At 61.4% G+C, this 17,835-nt stretch overlaps 1 protein-coding gene across 1 annotated transcript; it reads left to right on the forward strand.

The window, feature by feature from the left end:
- Positions 1-1,429: 1,429 nt before the first annotated feature.
- On the forward strand, positions 1,430-17,478 carry MUC4 (mucin 4, cell surface associated). The gene is made up of 29 exons (XM_049802538.1): positions 1,430-1,493; positions 1,901-2,110; positions 2,206-7,392; positions 7,740-7,879; positions 8,085-8,249; positions 8,331-8,486; positions 8,667-8,797; positions 9,030-9,118; positions 9,439-9,615; positions 9,717-9,860; positions 9,971-10,090; positions 10,302-10,504; positions 11,219-11,297; positions 11,545-11,715; positions 11,906-12,007; positions 12,215-12,451; positions 12,770-12,904; positions 13,009-13,187; positions 13,314-13,473; positions 13,570-13,677; positions 14,264-14,446; positions 14,538-14,611; positions 14,935-14,999; positions 15,276-15,475; positions 15,695-15,863; positions 15,950-16,123; positions 16,970-17,007; positions 17,092-17,189; positions 17,416-17,478. Exons 1-29 carry the CDS (start codon positions 1,430-1,432, stop codon positions 17,470-17,472), a joined length of 9,015 nt encoding a protein of 3,004 aa, XP_049658495.1. The 3' UTR covers positions 17,473-17,478.
- The last annotated feature ends 357 nt before the right edge of the window (positions 17,479-17,835 follow it).

Below are 17,835 nucleotides of genomic sequence, written 5' to 3' on the forward strand. Positions count from 1 at the left end.
GCAACTGGATGCCACCGCGCAGCTGGGGCCAGGTGCTGGGGGGGAGGTGGGGAGCTGGCCCCCATAGGGTCCCAGGCCAGGTGGCAGTGCTAACCCCCCAAGTGGGTGTTGGAGCCCCTTAGCTGCGTTCCCCGAGGTGCCACCTTGCAGCAGCAGCAGGAAGGGGTGTCTGTGCAGGTGGAGGAGCACCTCTGTGCCCAAACCCACTGGCTCCGTGGGCATTGGTGGTCCCCAGGATGCCCTCTGCTCCAGAGCTGGTGGCTTCAGAGGAGAGACCCCGTCATGCATGGTGAGTTGCCTGGCAGGAGGGACTGCCTCAGTGTGGCTGTGAGTCCCTCCCTGTGGCAGATGGTACCTGGCCACATCACCTATGTGCCATGTGCACCCACAGCTCCACTTACCCCTGGTCCCTGGCCTTCCCTGAGTGCGGGGACAGGGAGGTTTGCTGGTGCTGCTCTGGGCACTGCCATGCGTAGGTGTTTTGGACTCTCTGTGCCTCAGTTTCCTCATCTAAGGTGCAGCTACCATGGCATGGCAGCTGGGTGGGATGGCTGTCAATGCAAGTGAGGAAGGCACAACATCTTCCAGGACTTATTTCCCCCCTTAAATGATCCTGGAGCTAGGCTAGGCCCTGTGAAGAAGCAAACGTGTTTGCTGCAGTGGCCCCCCTGGATCTCTACACAGCCAGGCACGCCTGCCCTCTGTCCCCGGTGGAAGGTGACCTGCAACCCAGGGTAAGGCCACGTCCTGCCGCCCATGTGGGAACAACACCCCCCCCCCACCAACAACAACCAGGCTTGCGTGGGCGTTTGCCGCGATGGCACAGATAACCCCTGCACGCAGGGCCCTGGGCTGCGGTGCCGGCAGTGCCAGGAGTGGGGCCGGGTTAACGCGCGGGACCCCGAGGCGGCAGTGGGAGGCTGCTCCTTCCTTCTTCCTCCTTGGTGTCGAGCCAAGCCCTGCCAGGGGTTATCGGCTGCCCGGCCGAGCGTGGCGGGGATCTGGCAGCAAATGGGGGGATGGATGGGGGGTGCAGAGGCACAGGATGACACCCCCCACCACCACCAGAGGTGCTGGGGACCCCTGTCCTTGCTTGCCATCCCAGGGCTTTTGGGACAGGTGACTTCACAGCTCATCGGGTTGCTCCCTGGGGGTTGGGGACCCCAACCTTGGGGTGTCAACCGTGGGGTCACCCTGGGAAGGGCCTTAAAACCTCCCATTGCAAAATGGGTGTCCCCCAGCATCGGTGGGTCTCCAGGGCTGGGACGTGGCAGGCTGCGAGGACATGGAGCCGTCAGTGCCCCAGGCGGGGCACGTGGCGTCCCCGTCCCCCCCACCCGGGGGAGTGCTCACCGGTGGAGCCACCCTGTTGCGTCGTTCCCCTGGGACGGAGAGAGCTGCAGCCCTGTCCTGCCGCCGAGGAGGCACCATGGGGTGCCGGGGTCAGCGGCTGCTCTGGAGCTGGGTGCTGTGGGGGCTCTGGGTGCTGCCAGGTAAGTGCCGGGGTCGCCCGCACCGCTGCCGGGCTGACCAGGTGGCCGATACCATCTGGGTGACGGGCGATGGGCGACAGACTGCGAACAATTGTCCGGCTGCTCAAACGCTGAAAGTTTGAGCCTGAGTGCCCGGCCGGGGTTTGCCCCGTCTCTGCCTGCTGGTGGCACAGCTTCGGCATGGTTCCCCAACTCCGGCGAGGGAAGGGAGGGGGTTCTGGATCAAATAGGGACTCTCGCCCATGGGGAAGGTGTCTGCCTTGTTCTCGCGTTGGTCCGGCTGTGGGTGCTGGGGTTGGGACCAGCCCCAAGGGCTGGGGGCATCTTCCTCCCACAGAAGGGGGTGACGGGGACCTTGGGCTCTTTTTTTTCCTCATCCTGCCCTCACCTTCCTGCTCTGCTGCTAGCACAAGCAGGGGAGACAGGGGAGCAGCCCCTTTCCCCCACGCCAGCCCCAGCAGAGCCGGGCAGCATCTCCCCTGTGGCCGACAACACCGGTCTCAAGCTGCCTCCGGACCTGGGCACGTGCCAAGCGTTCCCCACCACCACGGCCACCCAGCTGGTGCACCCCTCTCCTGCCGGCAGAACCGCCACCTCTGCGGGCAGCCACGGCTCAGGTAAGGCTGGCAGGCAGCTGGCCGCGGGCAGGTTCCTGCCTGCTGGGGCCACGGTGGGGTTGATCCAGCTGGGTCTGCCTTGTCTTGCTCCGCAGGCAGCCTGGTGCCACAGGTGACGGCGAGAACGCTGGTCCCAGCCAGGACCAGTGGTGAGCAGGGAGAGCCTCCCAGCGTGGCAGTTCTCCCCGGGGGTCTGGCAACGCGAGGCAGCCCCCAGGCAGGGCTAGGGGCTGGGGTCTCCTCTCCAGGCGCTGCCAGCCACCTGACCAGCGTCTCTCCGGCTCCCACCACCACTTGGCACAGGCGGCTCCTGTCCCTTGTGCCAACGGGGCACACAGTGGGTCTTGCCATGGGCAGTGGTGGTGCAGGGCCAGCCACAGCCACATCATCCCCAGCTCCAGGTGTTCCTGCTGTAATGGAGACAAGCAAACCAGCATCAAACAGCAGCACTGCTCCCAAGCAGGCTGTGGAAGTGTCCAGAGTGGCTCTAGACAACACCCCTGGAGAGCCAGTCCTGGGAACAACTGTCCCCATGCACAAAGGGACTGTGGCTGAGCCACCCATGGGTGCTGCTGGTGCATTGAGAGGTGCCCCCCCAGCGCCAGGCGGAGGTCTGTCCCCACCAGTGGCACACATCCCGGCTGCTCAACCAGTGCCAGGGACAAAAGCATCTTCCTCAGTCACTGGTAAATTGACTGATGCCAATGAGTTGGTGCAGCTGGGTGATACTGTCACTGCGGAGAAGACGCTGGGGCCAGCGTGGACCACAGTGCCATCGCTCCCCCAGGACGAGCACAGCACAGGGACGCCACCTCCCAGCATCGGCAAGAGCTCTGCTGAGCCACATGCAACTGCTGTGCTCCCATCCCAGGAGGTCACACCAGGGCTGGACAAGACCACCTCACCTCTGGCCACAGCAGCCAGCATCTCTTGGAATGCGGGCAGCCCTGTGAAGCCGGCAGCAGCCTCGGCCAGCCCTGCCACTGGCCTCTCTAGGGGTCCCCCCAGTGCAGCCACAGAGGGAGCCAGGACGGCGTCCCCACTGTCTGCTGACCCCCCAAGCGCATCCTTAGCAAAGGTCACCTTTTCTTCTGCCACCATTGGCATCGGCGCGGCTACAGAACCAGGGACACGTGCTTTATCCAAAGCTGACCACAACGCCTCGCAGGACACAGGGAGTGTGCCACCCGCTCAGCTGCCTCCAGCCCTTTCACCCCGGCTCCCTGGTGGTGCCGTGCCGAGCACAGGAGAGACACTTCCCCCCAGCCGCAGCGTGGCCCCTGGCACTGCTGGAGATGGGCTGCCTGGAGCCAACGCCATCACCCACCCCCAGGCTACCGCATTAGCTCCGGGAGCACCAGTTATGGCAATGGATGTCACCCCTGCAGAGCATGTCCCCACCATGTCATTCCCAGCTCTGGGAAGCACAGGTGCTGAGCTGGTGTCCATCAAGAGTGAGCCCAGTGCCAGAGCCACGGCAGGCACCGCTTCCCCAGAGACCAAGGCCACCCCAGTGAGGCTCAGCATGAGGCTGACCCCACACACAGCTCCTGTCAACCCTGGTGGTCCCTCTCCAGGACCCTCTGTGCACTCCATGGGGTTTCTGCTCGCCCAGACCCCCTCAGCAGGCTCTGGGGCCACCACCACAGCAGAGGCGGCTGCAGGTGGATCCCCTCCAGCCAGACCCAGTGTGGCCACATCTTTATCCCTCATGGGTGCTGGTGGAACAAAGCCAGATGGGGCCTCTCGAGCTGCTGCTGCGCCAACATCTTCCCTCAGTGCGTATGGCATCAGGACTGGGCCAGCTGCCAAGCCATTCTCCCTCGTTAACAACACTCCAATTAGTGAAGTAGGGGTGGGAACAGCATTGCTGGCCAGTGACAAAGCCACCACAATGCTGTGGGACACCGGAGCCACCCCAGCTGTACCTGATGTATCTCCCAGCCGCAGACAGCCTGGTTCCACTGCAGACTCAGCATCCCCGGGAACTGGTGTCATCCCTGGACCTGCACTAGCTCCACCGCTCCGGGCTGGGCCCCGTCATGGGGCAGCGACATGGTCACCCAGCCCTGCACCAGCCGTGGGCACAACTGTGCCAGGCATGCCAGGACTACACAGAGAAGCCAGCATCCCCATGGCATTGCAAGCAGGTACCCCCCCTCTCCTGGATGGCAGTGCCACTGCAGGGATGGCTCTGGGGGTGTCCCCATCCAGCATCCCCCAAGAGATGGCAGCAGGCATGTCCCCACTGTCTCTGGCCACCCCACCATCAGCAATGGGTGCTTCAGGTGACCCCCACCCCGATCGCAGCACTGCGGGGAGAGCGGTGGGGATGACATCCCTGAAGGTGGCCACAGAGGAGAACCCAGGTGCCAGTGCAGTGGGGCCAGCTCCCAGCCATGCAGCTGTCACTGCCGGGCCATCATCAGAGCCACCTGCCCAAGGGACCGATGCTCCGGAAACCAGACCCCCAGCAGATCTGCCTCTCCTGGCTCCCAGGGGCGGTCGCTCAGCCCTACCAGCCATGGCTAACCCCAGCCCAGCAGTGGCCACAGCCAGCCCCCTCCCCAGCACCACGACTGGCAAGACACCCCAGCCCACGACACCACCACCCCCTGAAAATGCAGCCGTGGAGGGAGGCAGGGACAGGTCCCAGCCGGCAGGACATGGCAGCACTACACAGGCAGCTCCGGGCTCAACCTCAATTGAAAACACAAGGGCAAGTGCCACGACAGGTACCCCCGACAGCGGTCGCACCACCCTAGGGAGAGCCCCACCACCGTCAGCCCCTGCCACAGCCAGTGTCACTGCTCAGCCAAGCATGGCTGCATCGGACCACGGCTATCACGCTGCTGAGCCCACCACGGACATCGACACAGGCATGGACTTGGACACGGACACAGTTTCTCCCACCATGGGGAACAGGGCTATGGGGCTGTCCACTGCCACGGCTGGGGCGGCCAAACCAGGCACCAGCGATGCTACCCCCTTGGCACGCTCTGCCCCGGGCAGCAAAAGCCCTATGGCAGTGGCCATCATGGGCACAGTGTCACCCACAGCTCCGGAGCTGGTTATAGCACCTTCCCCCGGCCTCGCTCACAACACTGCTGAAGCAGGTGTCGCTGTGTCCCCTCCCGTCCCCAGGAACACCCATCCACTGGTGGTGATACCCTCTGTCACCCCCAGCATCACCATCACTGGTCCAGCAGCAGGAGCAGGTGATGCCAGCCTTGACAGGGTCACAACACCCCTCTCTGTTGTCGCCAGCAGTGCTTCCACTCCACACAGCCCCCGTGTCACCCCGAGGCCATCCTCTGAGGCCACCGACAGCACCCATGACCCAGCCTCAATGGGTCTCAGCCTGGTCACTGAGGACAAGCCCATGGCCAGGGTCTCCTCACTGGCTGTTGGCCACACACATGCATGGGAGACTACAGCCATATCCCGGTCAGATGCTGGGGGGAGTACCACCGCCCAGGGGGACACCACCCCCTCTGAAAGCAGTGCCGAGGGTGCAGCACCCCTAGCCAGCACCAGCAGCACCCATGTGCCTGTCTCCAACACTGCTGGCAGAAGCCCAGCCACCATGCCAGCTACCAGCATGTTCCCCAGCAACACCATCCCACCAGCCACCTCAGCCAGCGGGGAGACGTTCGTAGTGACCGCGGCCACCACAGCCATGCCATCTGCCCCAGCAAGGGCCACCAGCACCACCAGTGTCCTGTCCCTTGCTGTAACACGCAACAAGGCAGGCAAAAGCGGGCAACCTGTCCTATCCCCAGCAGAACGTAACCTCTCAGTAGAAACAACTGCCGGGCCCCGGAGCATCCTCAGTCCCAGCCCTGCCATCGCGGTGCCCAGTTCACCCCTCCCCAGCCTGCAAAGCCCAGCGGAGGGACCAGCAACAGCCCCCTCGTCCCTGCTTGGTGTTAGTGCAAGCAGGGAATCGGCAGCCGGATGGGCCTCCTCTGAGCCAGCAACAGGCACGTCTTCGCCCATGGCTGTCAGCAGCCGTGCCGTGGGACAGGCAGCGAGCACGTCATCTCCCAGCTTCTGGACACCTCTAGGGGCACCTGCCCGGGGGGAGAAAACAGCCATCACTGCAGGCAGTACCACGGCCATTGCTGTAGGCAGCACCACAGCCATCGCTGCCAGGAGCACCACAGCCGTCACTGCAGGCAGCACCATGGGCATCACTGCAGAGAGCACCACAGCCATCACCGCAGGAAGCACCCTGGCCATGACTGCAGGCAGCACCACAGCCAGCACTAGAGGCAGCACCGCAGCCGTTGGTGCCGGGAGCACCACAGCCATCACTGCAGGCAGCACTACAGCCATCACTGCAGGCAGCGCAGCAGCCATCACCACAGGCAGCACCACAGCCATCACTGCTGGCAGTGCCGTGGCAATTGCTGCAAGGAGCACCACGGCCATCACTGCAGGCAGCACCACAGCCATTGCTGCAGGCAGTGCAGCAGACATCACTGCAGAGAGCACCGCAGCTGTCGCTGCAGGGAGCACCACGGCCATGACTGCAGGGAGCACCATGGCCATCGCCACAGGGAGCACCACGGCCATGACTGCAGCCAGCACCACAGCCAGCACTACAGGCAGCACCGCAGCCGTTGGTGCAGGGAGCACTCCAGCCATCACTGCAGGGACCAGCACAGCCATCACTGCAGGTGGCACAGTGGCCATCACTGCAGGCAGCACCACGGCCATCGCTGCTGGGAGCACCACGGCCATTGCCACAGGGAGCACTACAGCCATCGCTGCAGGCGGCGCAGTGGCCATCACTGCAGGGAGCACCACAGCCATCACTGCAGGGAGCACCACAGCCATCACTGCAGGGAGCACAACGGCCATCACTGCAGGCAGCACGACGGCCATCACTGCAGGGAGCACCACAGCCATCACTGCAGGGAGCACGACGGCCATCACTGCAGGGAGCACCACAGCCATCACTGCAGGCAGCACCACAGCCATTGCTGCAAAAAGCACCATGGTCATCGCTGCAGGCAGCACCACAGCCATCGCTGCAGGGAGCACCGTGGCTGTTGCACCCACAGCCCCAGTGAGCCCAGCCAAGGAGGTGGGAGGTCTCCTGGCCCCAGGCACCATGGCACCAGTGGGAACACCAGCCACCACCAGTCCTGCCACCAACCCATCTCCTGCCTTTGGGACACAGAGGGGACTGGCCACAGCACCAAGCACAACTGCCCACACCACTGCTGGCCATAGAAATCCTGCCCCTGAGCCCCAGCCATCCCATGGCCTTATCAGTAAGTATCTTTTCTTCTTCCCATGGCAAAGAGGAGGAAGGGGTTGTTAGCCAACCAAGCACTGTGATGGCTGAGGGTACGGCCCAGCCCAGGGTGACTCGTCTGCATTGCACATTGGGCTGCCAGATTCATGGGGAAAGGTGAAATAAGATATCTGTAAGCATTGTATTCCAAGTTAAAAACTGGGTTAAAAATTGGGCTACAAGCCATCAGAGTGCTGGTGTGGTCAGGGGGAGCGCAGGCACAGCATCCCAGCAGCAAGCAGGTGAGTTTGCCCCAGCTACAGGAAGGATGGAGCAGACATTAATGTTTTTTCACCTTTTCAATTAATCTCCTGCCCGTGTCAGTGCCAGCGGCCTCACTCTACCCCTTCGGCATGGAGGGAGGGGACCAAGAGTGCGTCCAGAGGATGGTGGATTTTAACTCCCCCCTGTTCAAGCCAGAGATTGGATTCCCCTTTGGGAAGTCGCTGCGGGATGCTCTCTATGTAAGTCCCACCCTCACTGAGTACGTAAGGGATGTGCAGCCTCTTTGGTAGCAAAAAACCCATGGAAAAGGAGCAGAAACTGAATTTCATCTGAATGTTAATTTTTTTGCAATTTAAAATGGCTGGTTTCTGCTCATCCATGGACGCTAAAAGCCTTCCCAGGAGCTACCTGGGATGTCAGCAAATAATGAGTTATTTTGGTTAGTTTACAGATAATGGACAGATCATTTTCCCACCCACGGACAACTACGTCCTCTCCAACCCTAACCCACCTCCTCGAGGCTTCAACGGCTGGGAGGGTTTACCGATGGTGGCCGCCTTTTGGGACGACGCAGATTTCTCCCAGGGTGTCGGCACCACCTGGTACCAGGTCGGGGCCACCAAAGATGTTCTCCTGGGAAAGCCCAGCTCCCAGCTCACATATTTAACCCTATTTCTTGCCAACTGGTAGGAGTACTCCACCCTCAGCTCTGCCCAAGACCCCCTTATCCATGATGTGGAAGCAAAGATTGAAAAATATCTGAAAACCCCTTACATAGCCAAATGGACCTTGAAGGTGACATGGGAGAAGGCTCCGGCATACCCGTCCCAGCGGGATGACACTCAGGTGAGCAGTGGGGGACCCAGGTGATGGAGGGGACTGTCACCAGCAATGGCCAGGGCAGGGCTGGGCTGCTGGTCTCCCACAGCTTGATGCAGGCATTTTGGGTCTCATCGCCTCTGTCTGCACTGTGAGGAGAGCAAGGGAGGCTTTGGGGTGCTAAGGGGGTGCCTTGGGTTTCTCCAGACGAGCACCTACCAGGCAGTCCTCACCACCGATGGGAACCGTTCCTTCGCCCTACTGCTCTACCAGGATGGCGGGATGCGGTGGGACTATGCCAAGCTGGCTGAGGGCAACGTGCTGATCGGCTTCTCCAGGTGCCGTGCACATGTGTGGCTGCCTTTTGGGACAGCAGGGATTTCTCCCAGCACTATGTTGGGACCATGGGAGACATTGTCCCAGGAGAGCCCAGCTCCCACCCCTGGAGCACCCCGTCCCACCTAAACCCTCTCTCCTGCAAACTGCAGCAGTTCCCACCCCAGCTGCTCTACGGGGGGTGCAAGAGGGTCATGTTGGGAGGGTGACCCCAAACCTCCTTTCTCCACGCAGCGGTGATGGCTATGCCCAAAATAATGAGCTGACTCAAAAACCACCAGCTGTCAAGTACCGACCCGACCAGCACAGCAGCACTGGCACTGGTATGGCACCGGGAGAGCCCTCGGGGTGCGTGGGGATGGAGGGAGCCGTGTGCGTGTGCTCCGTGCCGGTAGCATGTCCCAGCATACATCCCTGCGAGGCAATACAATGGGCCAGTGGAGACACGGGGCAAGGGCTGGCCACTGAGAGCAGAGCATGGGTGTCCCGTGTCCTGCTGTGGCCATGGCCACACCAGCTCTAGAGGGAGCCTGGAGACCTCGTGTGAGGTCAATGGCCAGAGCCGGTTGTCCCACGGGATCCCCCTCAGCACAAGGCGAGACCCAGGCTGAGCTGTGCTGGTCTCCGGTGGTTGCTCCCCCAGGTGTGCGCGGGCTGTGGATATACAGGCTGGACAGTCGCTCCCGGGTGAATTACAGGCTCCAGTGCCTGGCGTGGCTGGATGCAGAGCCAGCGCCGGCCACCTGGAATGACCAGCTACCTCCATGCCCCTGCTCCCAACCCCAGGCAGAGCTGGATCCCCGCTACCGCCGGAGCAAAGGTGCCAAGCACAGCCCCACCAGGGCCAGCCACGGGGTGGGGGGACGGCAGGGGGTCCCCTTCTGCTCTGGGGGTGGCCACGATCCCCCCACACCATTTCAGGCCCGGCGAACACCTCTTTGAGGATGCTGCGCACTGCATCCCCCAGCCCAGCTGGAGCTGGGGTGCGGTGTCTGTACCAAGATGGGAGCTTGCTCGAAGGCTGGCAGGAGAGAGCATGGAGCCCCCCCATCCACCCTGCCACTGGTAAGTGGGCATCAGTGCTCCTTCATCCTAAACCACCCTGAGCACCGAGTGCTCTGCAGGCACAGCAGGGACCCTGACAGCCCCCAGCACCCAGCCGCCTTCCTCCGCAGACGGGGAGCTGGAGGCATTCGACTGGTGCTGCCGGCGCGTGGGGAAGCCTCTGTTCTGTGCCAGGTTTGCTGAGAAGAGACCGAGGGTCGGCTGCGAGGGATATGTGCCACCCACCCCCGGTGAGTCCCCAGGGCTCTCCCTCCTCTGTGCCAAAGTACTGAGTGGGTGGCACGGCTGTACACGGACCCCATGCATTAACCACATTTTGCAGCATCCTGGTGGGGACTGCTGAGCCCAGTGCAGCACCGGGGACTGCTCTCCTCTGTGCAATGACACTCATTTGCTTTTCTTCCTCCCTGCCGAAATGGCTCTGCCTCCTTTGGACCCCAGCTGGTGCCTTTGGGGACCCCCACATCACCACCCTGGATGGACTCACCTACACCTTCAATGGGCTCGGAGACTTTGTCCTGCTGCTGGCCAGTGATGCCCAGACCAGCTTCATGCTGCATGGGCGCACGGCCCGGACCGGCATGGCCCAGGCCACCAACTTCATGGCCTTTGCTGCCCAGTATAACTCTGCCACCACCACAACAGTGAGTAGGAGCAACCCGGGTATCAGTTTGCGCTTCTAACAGGAGAGACCCCTCTGGCAGGTTGGGCATCGCCTCTGCGCAACCTACAAGTGGCCAGGACCCGAGGAGCATCCCCTCTCCTCTTCCTACCACCTCCCACACCCCCAACAAAGTGCTGATAGCAGTGGGTTGAACTAAGAGTAACAAGACACAGCTCTAACACCTCTTGTAAGCTGGCCAGCAAGGGCCTGGACCTCTGCAGAAACACGGTCTGCTCGACCCTCTTCATTGCACACCCTTCACCCTGACCACCGGTCTCCTCCGGACACCTTAGCACAAGCGCATACTCTTCCTTGCTTTGCAGAATTGCTCCCCACACCCGTTTCAGTAAGCAGAATCTCCTGGTGGCACCAGAAGCAGTTGTTGAGCAGTGTGAGGAGGGGAGTCAGGGTCTGGAGCCCACCAGCACAACTCTCCATGCTGCCATGGTCAGCCGAGCAGTAGCAGTGGCCTGTGCGTGCCCCATGCCAGCAGTGACGGGGCAGCTTGGTGTCCTCTTCTGTGCAACCATCAAAGCCGCTTTATCGTGTGTTTGCTGGGGTGAAGGGCCCTCAGGCTGAGCCTCTCTGCCGGTGCCGGAGGAGGACGGGGTTTAGCTCGAGTGTCCCCAGCATGGGGGGACAGCAGGAAAGGATGAGCAAAGGGGTTGACTGGGACATCCACTGTGATTTGCAGGTTGAGTGGATCTTGGGGAACCAGGGTGACATCCATGTCCTCCTGAATGACGAAACCATCCAGTTTTCCTATTCCCAAGGTGAGCAGGGTGTGCTGTTAAATGTTAAATCTATTTGGGGTGGACAAGGGGTGTCTCCATCCCACAGGGACCAGCCCTGCCCAGTGCGAGGGCAGTCATCCTGAGCTCCATCAAACGTCTGCCACCTGCACCCTGTCTCTGACTCAGCTGGGTTGGATGGGGAGTGTTCCCCTCTCCAAATTCAGGGGCATCATTTCAGACCCCAGCCTTGTGTGGACTCTCCCTTTGTGCTTTCCTTCTCTTGCAGACATGGGTGCTGAGGTGTACTATAGCCCCGGTGTCTTGCTGGTCAACGCCTCCTCCATCACGGCTGTCTTCGATGGGGCCATTGCCGTCTCCATCTCGGCAGCCTCCAGGATCCTCAGCGTGGTCTGCAGCCTGCCTGATCGGTACCGCAACAGCACCAAGGGCCTCCTGGGTGAGGACTTCTGGCACCACTGCAGAGCCAGGGTGCAAAGTCCCCTTCCCACCCTAAAGCAGGCTGGAAAACACAGGGAACGTGCTTGTGAGGGCAGGGGCCCCTGGGTCTAAACTAAACACCAGTCAGCACCAGAGATGAGGTCAACACCAACATGGGGGACTCCAGTCCTCTGGTAATGCTCCACCAGGTGTGTGGGACCATGACCCCACAGATGACTTCCAGATGCCGAATGGCACCAGCGTCCCTGTGAACAGCAGCGAGGAGGAGATCTACAGCTATGGGATGACCTGTAAGTCCAGGCTTGGGATCCACCTTGACGATCCCCCCGTTCCTGCACCTTCTGGCCACGCTTTGGCTGGAGACATTTAGACACTTGCTTGAGCAAAAGTGGTTCCAGGGAAGCCCTTTGGTCTCCTCGCTGCTCCCTGGAAATGAGCCCTAAAATATAACAAACCTTAAAAACCCAAGGCCATACCCATGGTGTGCTCTCTTGCAGGGGCTGTCGGAGAGCACAGCCTGTTTTCTCAGCCTCTGGACTCACCAGTAATGAACTTCACACCCATCTTCTTGTCTCAACTGCGGCAGGAGAATGAAAGCCAGTACCAGCTGGCGGCCTCGCGGTGCCGTGGCAGCAAGGAGTGCATCTACGATTCACTGAGCACAGGGGATGTGGCCCTGGGCCTGGCCACCCAGAGCCTCGCAGCTGACTTCCAGCAGAAGAAGGCAGTACTTAGTAAGTGGAGTGAGCAGATCCTCACCTCCAAGAGGGCATGACTCGTGTAACCAGGCAGTGCCCTGCTCCCTCCCCGGGCTCTCTTGCTCCGTGTGAGGCAGGAGAGAAGTCACCAAGGTCTCGGAGTTGCATTGCTCAGATGGCTGGTCTCCAAGCCTGGGAGATGCCACCATGCTGTGCAACATGAGGGCCCTCTCGGTGGGTGGTCATGGCAGTATCTGCCTGGGGTCCCACCCTCACGAGGAGGGACTCAGAGCCAAGGGGTGCCAAAGCCATGTAGGAACCAACTGGCTGTGTGCTGGGCTGCTGTTTCCTTAGATGCCTTCCCTCCCGTCATCACTGGTGATGCGTCACTCACAGCCTTCAGGACAGAAAGGGTCAGGAGACAGTACCGTGCTGTGGGGGTGGGCGCACGCTTTGTCCCCCACCTCTCGCCAGAGCTCAACATATCAGGTAAGGAAGGAGAGATGGGGCAGCTGGGATGGGATGGGGGGACACTGGCCACCCAACCCCTTTCCTCTGCCACCTCCTCTCACTCCCACCTCTCACCCCGGCAGAGAGCGGCACCCTGACATGGGAGCCCCACAGGACGGCCCCGCTCACCGTCAACCTGGAGGCTGTTGGGTCCAACAACCTCTCCACCCTCCTCCAGCTCCACTTCACCCTTTGCAGCTGCAGCAGGAGCCAGGAGTGCGACTACAGCGACACTGTCACCCTCGGGGGGTCCTCCCTGCAGGTAGTATGCTGGAAAGCTCCTATGGTGCCACACCGTGCCTGTCCCCGTGCCAGCCACACTGGCTGCCTTCTCTGTCCACCCATCCTTGTCGTGTCCCTTAAGCCAGTATCACCGTCCCCTTCCCAGCTGGCAGCCTGCAGGTGCGAGGGCGGCTACTCGGGTCCCTTCTGCCAGGACCCTCCGGACCCCTGCGCACAGGGATGCTTCCCCGGTGTGGGCTGTGACTCGCACACCGGCTGCGGCCCCTGCCCAGCTGGCCTGACGGGTGACGGGCGGCACTGCTCAGGTGACAAGGGCTCACCATGGCCACTGGGAACCCAGGGCACCCACGAGACCCTGGCCGAGGTATTTCTCCCGGTGCCACGCTGCATTGCCTTGGCAGATATCGATGAGTGCGCACAGGGAATGGCGTGCCCGGGGAACGCCACTTGCACCAACACAGTGGGCAGCTACATCTGCTCCTGCGAGCAGGGTGAGTACAGGCACTCTGGTGGGCATGGTCCTCATCCCCGTCACCCCCTGGGCTTCGGTGGAAGAGGGCTCCCGGGGGACCCAAACTGGCTAAAGAGCAGTGGAGGGGGAGCTCACTGAGCTCTGAACCCAAGCCCTTGCTGTCCTTAACAGAAGGGAGCAGAGTTCAGCCATCCCTCATGCTCCCAGGCTGCAGATCTCACTAATCCACCAGGAAGGGAAACTTTTCCTGTGCAAATTTTCTCTCTGAGAAAAAAAATAATCTCATCGCATCAAAGTTCAAATGCACACGTGGAGGTTGGGGGCTAAAATCAAATCCTGTTTTCAGATGGCTGTAGTGGGGTTGGGGTGATGGTTTTTGCTCCTGTTCTAATGCAGCAGGCTGGGATTTCACAAGAGAAAAAGGCTCCAGCTGGGAGAAGGGGGTGCAGGGCTTTTTCTTGAGGATCTGAATTTATACTAAAAGTCCGAACGCATAAAAAAGCCCCACCCCAACACTTGGAAGAAAGGCATTACAGAGCAGCTGAGGATAGATCAGTGCTCTGGGACTCTGCCCCTGCAGCCAGGCTACTGCCTCCACCTGACCCGGTCTCCCCATCCCGCAGGCGAGGGACCAGGCTGTGGCTCAGCCTGCGGCTCCCGCTCCTGTCCCGAGGGCTACTGCAGCAACGGGGGACACTGCCACCTGCACCCCGTCACCTGCACCCCAGCCTGTGCCTGCCCCCCGGCTTTCACTGACCAGCGCTGCCTGGTGGCAGGGGGGGATTTTCGGCCGCTGCCCAGCACAGGTGGGTGTCTGTGCCCGGTGGGGGATGAACCCCAACCCTGCTCACCCTAGTCCTGGGGTGCCAGAGCCACCGCTGTGGCTTTCCCCAGCAGATCTCCCCCGAAGAAGCGTCCAGCTGCGGGTCAGAACGCTGCAAAATGCCACTGCTGGGGAAGTCAACGGCACCGTATGTCACCAGAGGGGATGGGCTCGGGGAGGGGGACGTACCGGCACACTGGCCAGCATGGCAGCTTGGGGTGCCTGTGCCTCCATGCACCCCCCTCCTGTGGGATCCCTGGTTATCCAGCAGATCCACAGGGCTGGAGGGAGGCAGCGCCAGTCGCATGATGCTGGCTGCGGCTGTGGCTATGTGCCAGGTCCCCAGCGCACAAACGAAAGGCCAGAGCGGCCCTTGGGGCTTGGCCATGGTGCCTGCATTGCCCTTCAGCCTCTTTCTACACCGGTGCAGTCCTGCCCTCCCCTAACTCCCTCCCACTCCCCCCACCACAGGTCTCAGCCATCCTGGACTCCCTGGAGATAAAGGCTTTCCAGAGCAACACCAACATCACCCAGACGTGAGTCAGCCTTGGAGCTGCCCCATGCCCACCCCAGGGAGCCAGCAGGGCAGGGCTGGGCATGGGGCCACAGGGTTTGGGACACAAAGGTCATTTCCCCCCACCCCAGAGTCTGTTTTTCCAGTCCTGATGCTGATAAACCCTTGGAGACACAAGCCCCATGGCACCTTCCATCTCCTGCTTCATCCCTTCTTTACCACTCCCCAATGGGGAAACTGAGGCACGGTGATGTGATGCAGCAGAGGCTCTGCCAGCAGCCCTGTCTTCTCCCCACAGGACAGACGGTGATGGCTTCACCTTCACAGTGGTGTCCGAGTTTGCCTATGATAGCCGCAGCACCGTCATCCGGTTCCTGAACGATTTGCTGCCGGGGGCCATCACCAGCGCCTTCAACGGGAAGCGGGGGCGGCGGGAGGCGGGTACACGCCTCCTCTTCCAGCACCTGCACCGGGACAACATCACCGACCTGGTGAAGCGTGAGTTGCTCCCAGCACTGAGCTGGGGAGCCCAGGAGGAGAACCCCACTGTCCCCATTGTACCCATCACCCTGAGTGCCCTGGGGTTTGGGTAATGCCTGCAGGAGATGCGGGTGGGCAGCAATCCCCACCCCAGGCACGGATCCATCTCAGGGAGACCTGGGAAAACATCAAGGCGTGATGCTCTCACACAGCCAAACCTGTCCCTTCTCTCCTCAGTGACAGTGGCTGAGCTGAGGCACTATTTCCCCTGCGGTCTGTATGGCTACAAAGGCTACCAGCTCCACTACGTGGGGACCGTCGGCTTTGTTTGCATCTCCCCTTGCAAGATGGGCTACTGCCAGCATGGCGGCCAGTGCCAGCACCTGCCTGAGGGACCCACGTGCAGGTAGCAGCAGCGCTGGGGGTGGACGAGGCCACCTGGCCTGGCTGCTTCTCCCCACTGCATCACTGCTCCTCCTTCCCCATCCACAGCTGCCTCCCCTTCTCCATCTTCTCCCCCACGGGCGGCCGGTGCGAGCGGCTGGCCGTCAGCCTCGCCGCCTTCCTCGGCATCTTGCTGGGAGCCCTGGCTCTGCTCTGCCTCCTGATCGCCGTCGCCTGCCTGGCCTTGCGTCTCTGCCGCCGGCACTGCCACCGGCACCAGGGGTGAGCCACGGGCTGGACCCAAGCAGGGGTGGGTGCTGTGGGTGCGGCAGGGAAGGAGGTTGGGTGTCAGGAAGGAAAAACTGGTGGAAAATCTACCTCTGGAAGATCCACCACTGATCGATCTATCTGGCCTGGGTAAGGGGAGCCTGCCCTGGCGAAGGAGCTGGGCTGGGTGATCTTTTAGCATCTTCCAGCCTCTTTCCTGGTCATCTGCTGCTCAGGGGTGCAATAACATCAGTGGGTTGAACATTAGCGTCCCTTTTTCCCCCATGTCATAGAATATTTGCATTTCTTCCTCATCCTACCCGGTGCTCGGTTACAGATGGGCTTTCTATTTCATTTTAATTTGCATAGCATCCAAATGATTTCCACTGCAATTTGCGTTGGTCTGGAGCAAGAAAAAGGTGGTTGCAGGATTGGACCTTGCTCTCTGGCAGAGCAGAGAGTTACCAGATGGCTGATGAGGTGCAAGGCTGGGGTGCAAGCACCAGCATCTCCTCCTCCCCTCCACAGCCCTTAGTCCCAGCATGGCATCCACACTTGGGGAAGCCCAGCACCCCAAGCCCCCAGCACCAGTTGGAGCTGTGTCCTGCCCGTGCTGCCGGCTCCCTGTTGGCCCTAGAGCCGAGGCTCTCTGGGAAGTGCCTCTGTTCGTTTGCACTTGTGGCAAGGCGAGAAATTGTGTGCACACAGCAACTGGGGCTTTTCATCCTCTCATAGTCCCATCTCGCCCCCACACTCAGTCACTGCCCCCCTCTGCCATCCGACCCGGGTGCCAGGACCAGGCAGGGGCTCTCCCAGCCCCCCCCCCCCCGACGTGTCATCCCATTTCTGCTCCCCTCCCAGGGCCAAGGAGACCTTCTGGAGGCCACGGCCCTTCTCCTGTGAGTACATCTCTGCAAAACCCCCCACCCCAGCTCTGCTTCACTCCAGTCTTCTTTGAGCTCTGCTCATCTTCCCTGCTCCAGCTCTGACGATGGCAGAAGAGCGAGCAGAGCCCACCCGCTCCCACTCCCTGGAAAGGTGTTGGGAACTGCAGCTCCAGGCCATCGACCCCTCAGTCCAGGTCTGCCCAGAGGTTATTGTCCCCATGGGGGTTGGGGTGGGGGGCCGTGGGCTGGGGACCCATGTCCTGGCCCTGTGCCTCAAAGATGCTTGGGAGCCATGCCTCATCCCGGAGCATCAGGGATGCTTTCGGTGGCTTTGGGGTCTGCATCGCTGTTTGAGCTCATAACAAAGAGCAGAGCCTGTGCAGTGCCGACAGCATGTCATGGCCTGTCCCTCCTTTACAGATAAGGATCCAGAGACCCCACGTCAGGCCTCCGAGCCAGCCCCCCCAGCAGCCCTAGCCTGCCCCCGGTCCTGCTCCGGTGCCTCCGGGCTCACGGAGGAGCCAGCCGCTGCTGCCAGCCCTGCTGCCCGCTCTCGGGGTCTCCGGCAATGGCACCTGCATGGAGGCAGAGGATGGGCAGCTGCCTTTTGGGATCTGGTCTTTGTGGGAGGATTCACTCCGGAGGAGGTGCTTTTTTTGAATGAAAAATGTGGGTTTATGTTGGGTGGCCAAAGTGAGAGGATTTCACCTTCCCCTGAGGACCTGCAGAGGCAACCGGGACAGTCCCTGAGTGTCTGCACCAGGGTATGCCCTAGTGCAGTGTAACTGGACCCGGCAGAGCCACTGATAGCAGACTCAGGTGGGGCAATGCAGTGATTAT

This window comes from Accipiter gentilis, chromosome 6 (assembly GCF_929443795.1).
Source record: "Accipiter gentilis chromosome 6, bAccGen1.1, whole genome shotgun sequence".
In the NCBI taxonomy this organism is placed as follows: Eukaryota; Metazoa; Chordata; class Aves; order Accipitriformes; family Accipitridae; genus Astur; species Astur gentilis.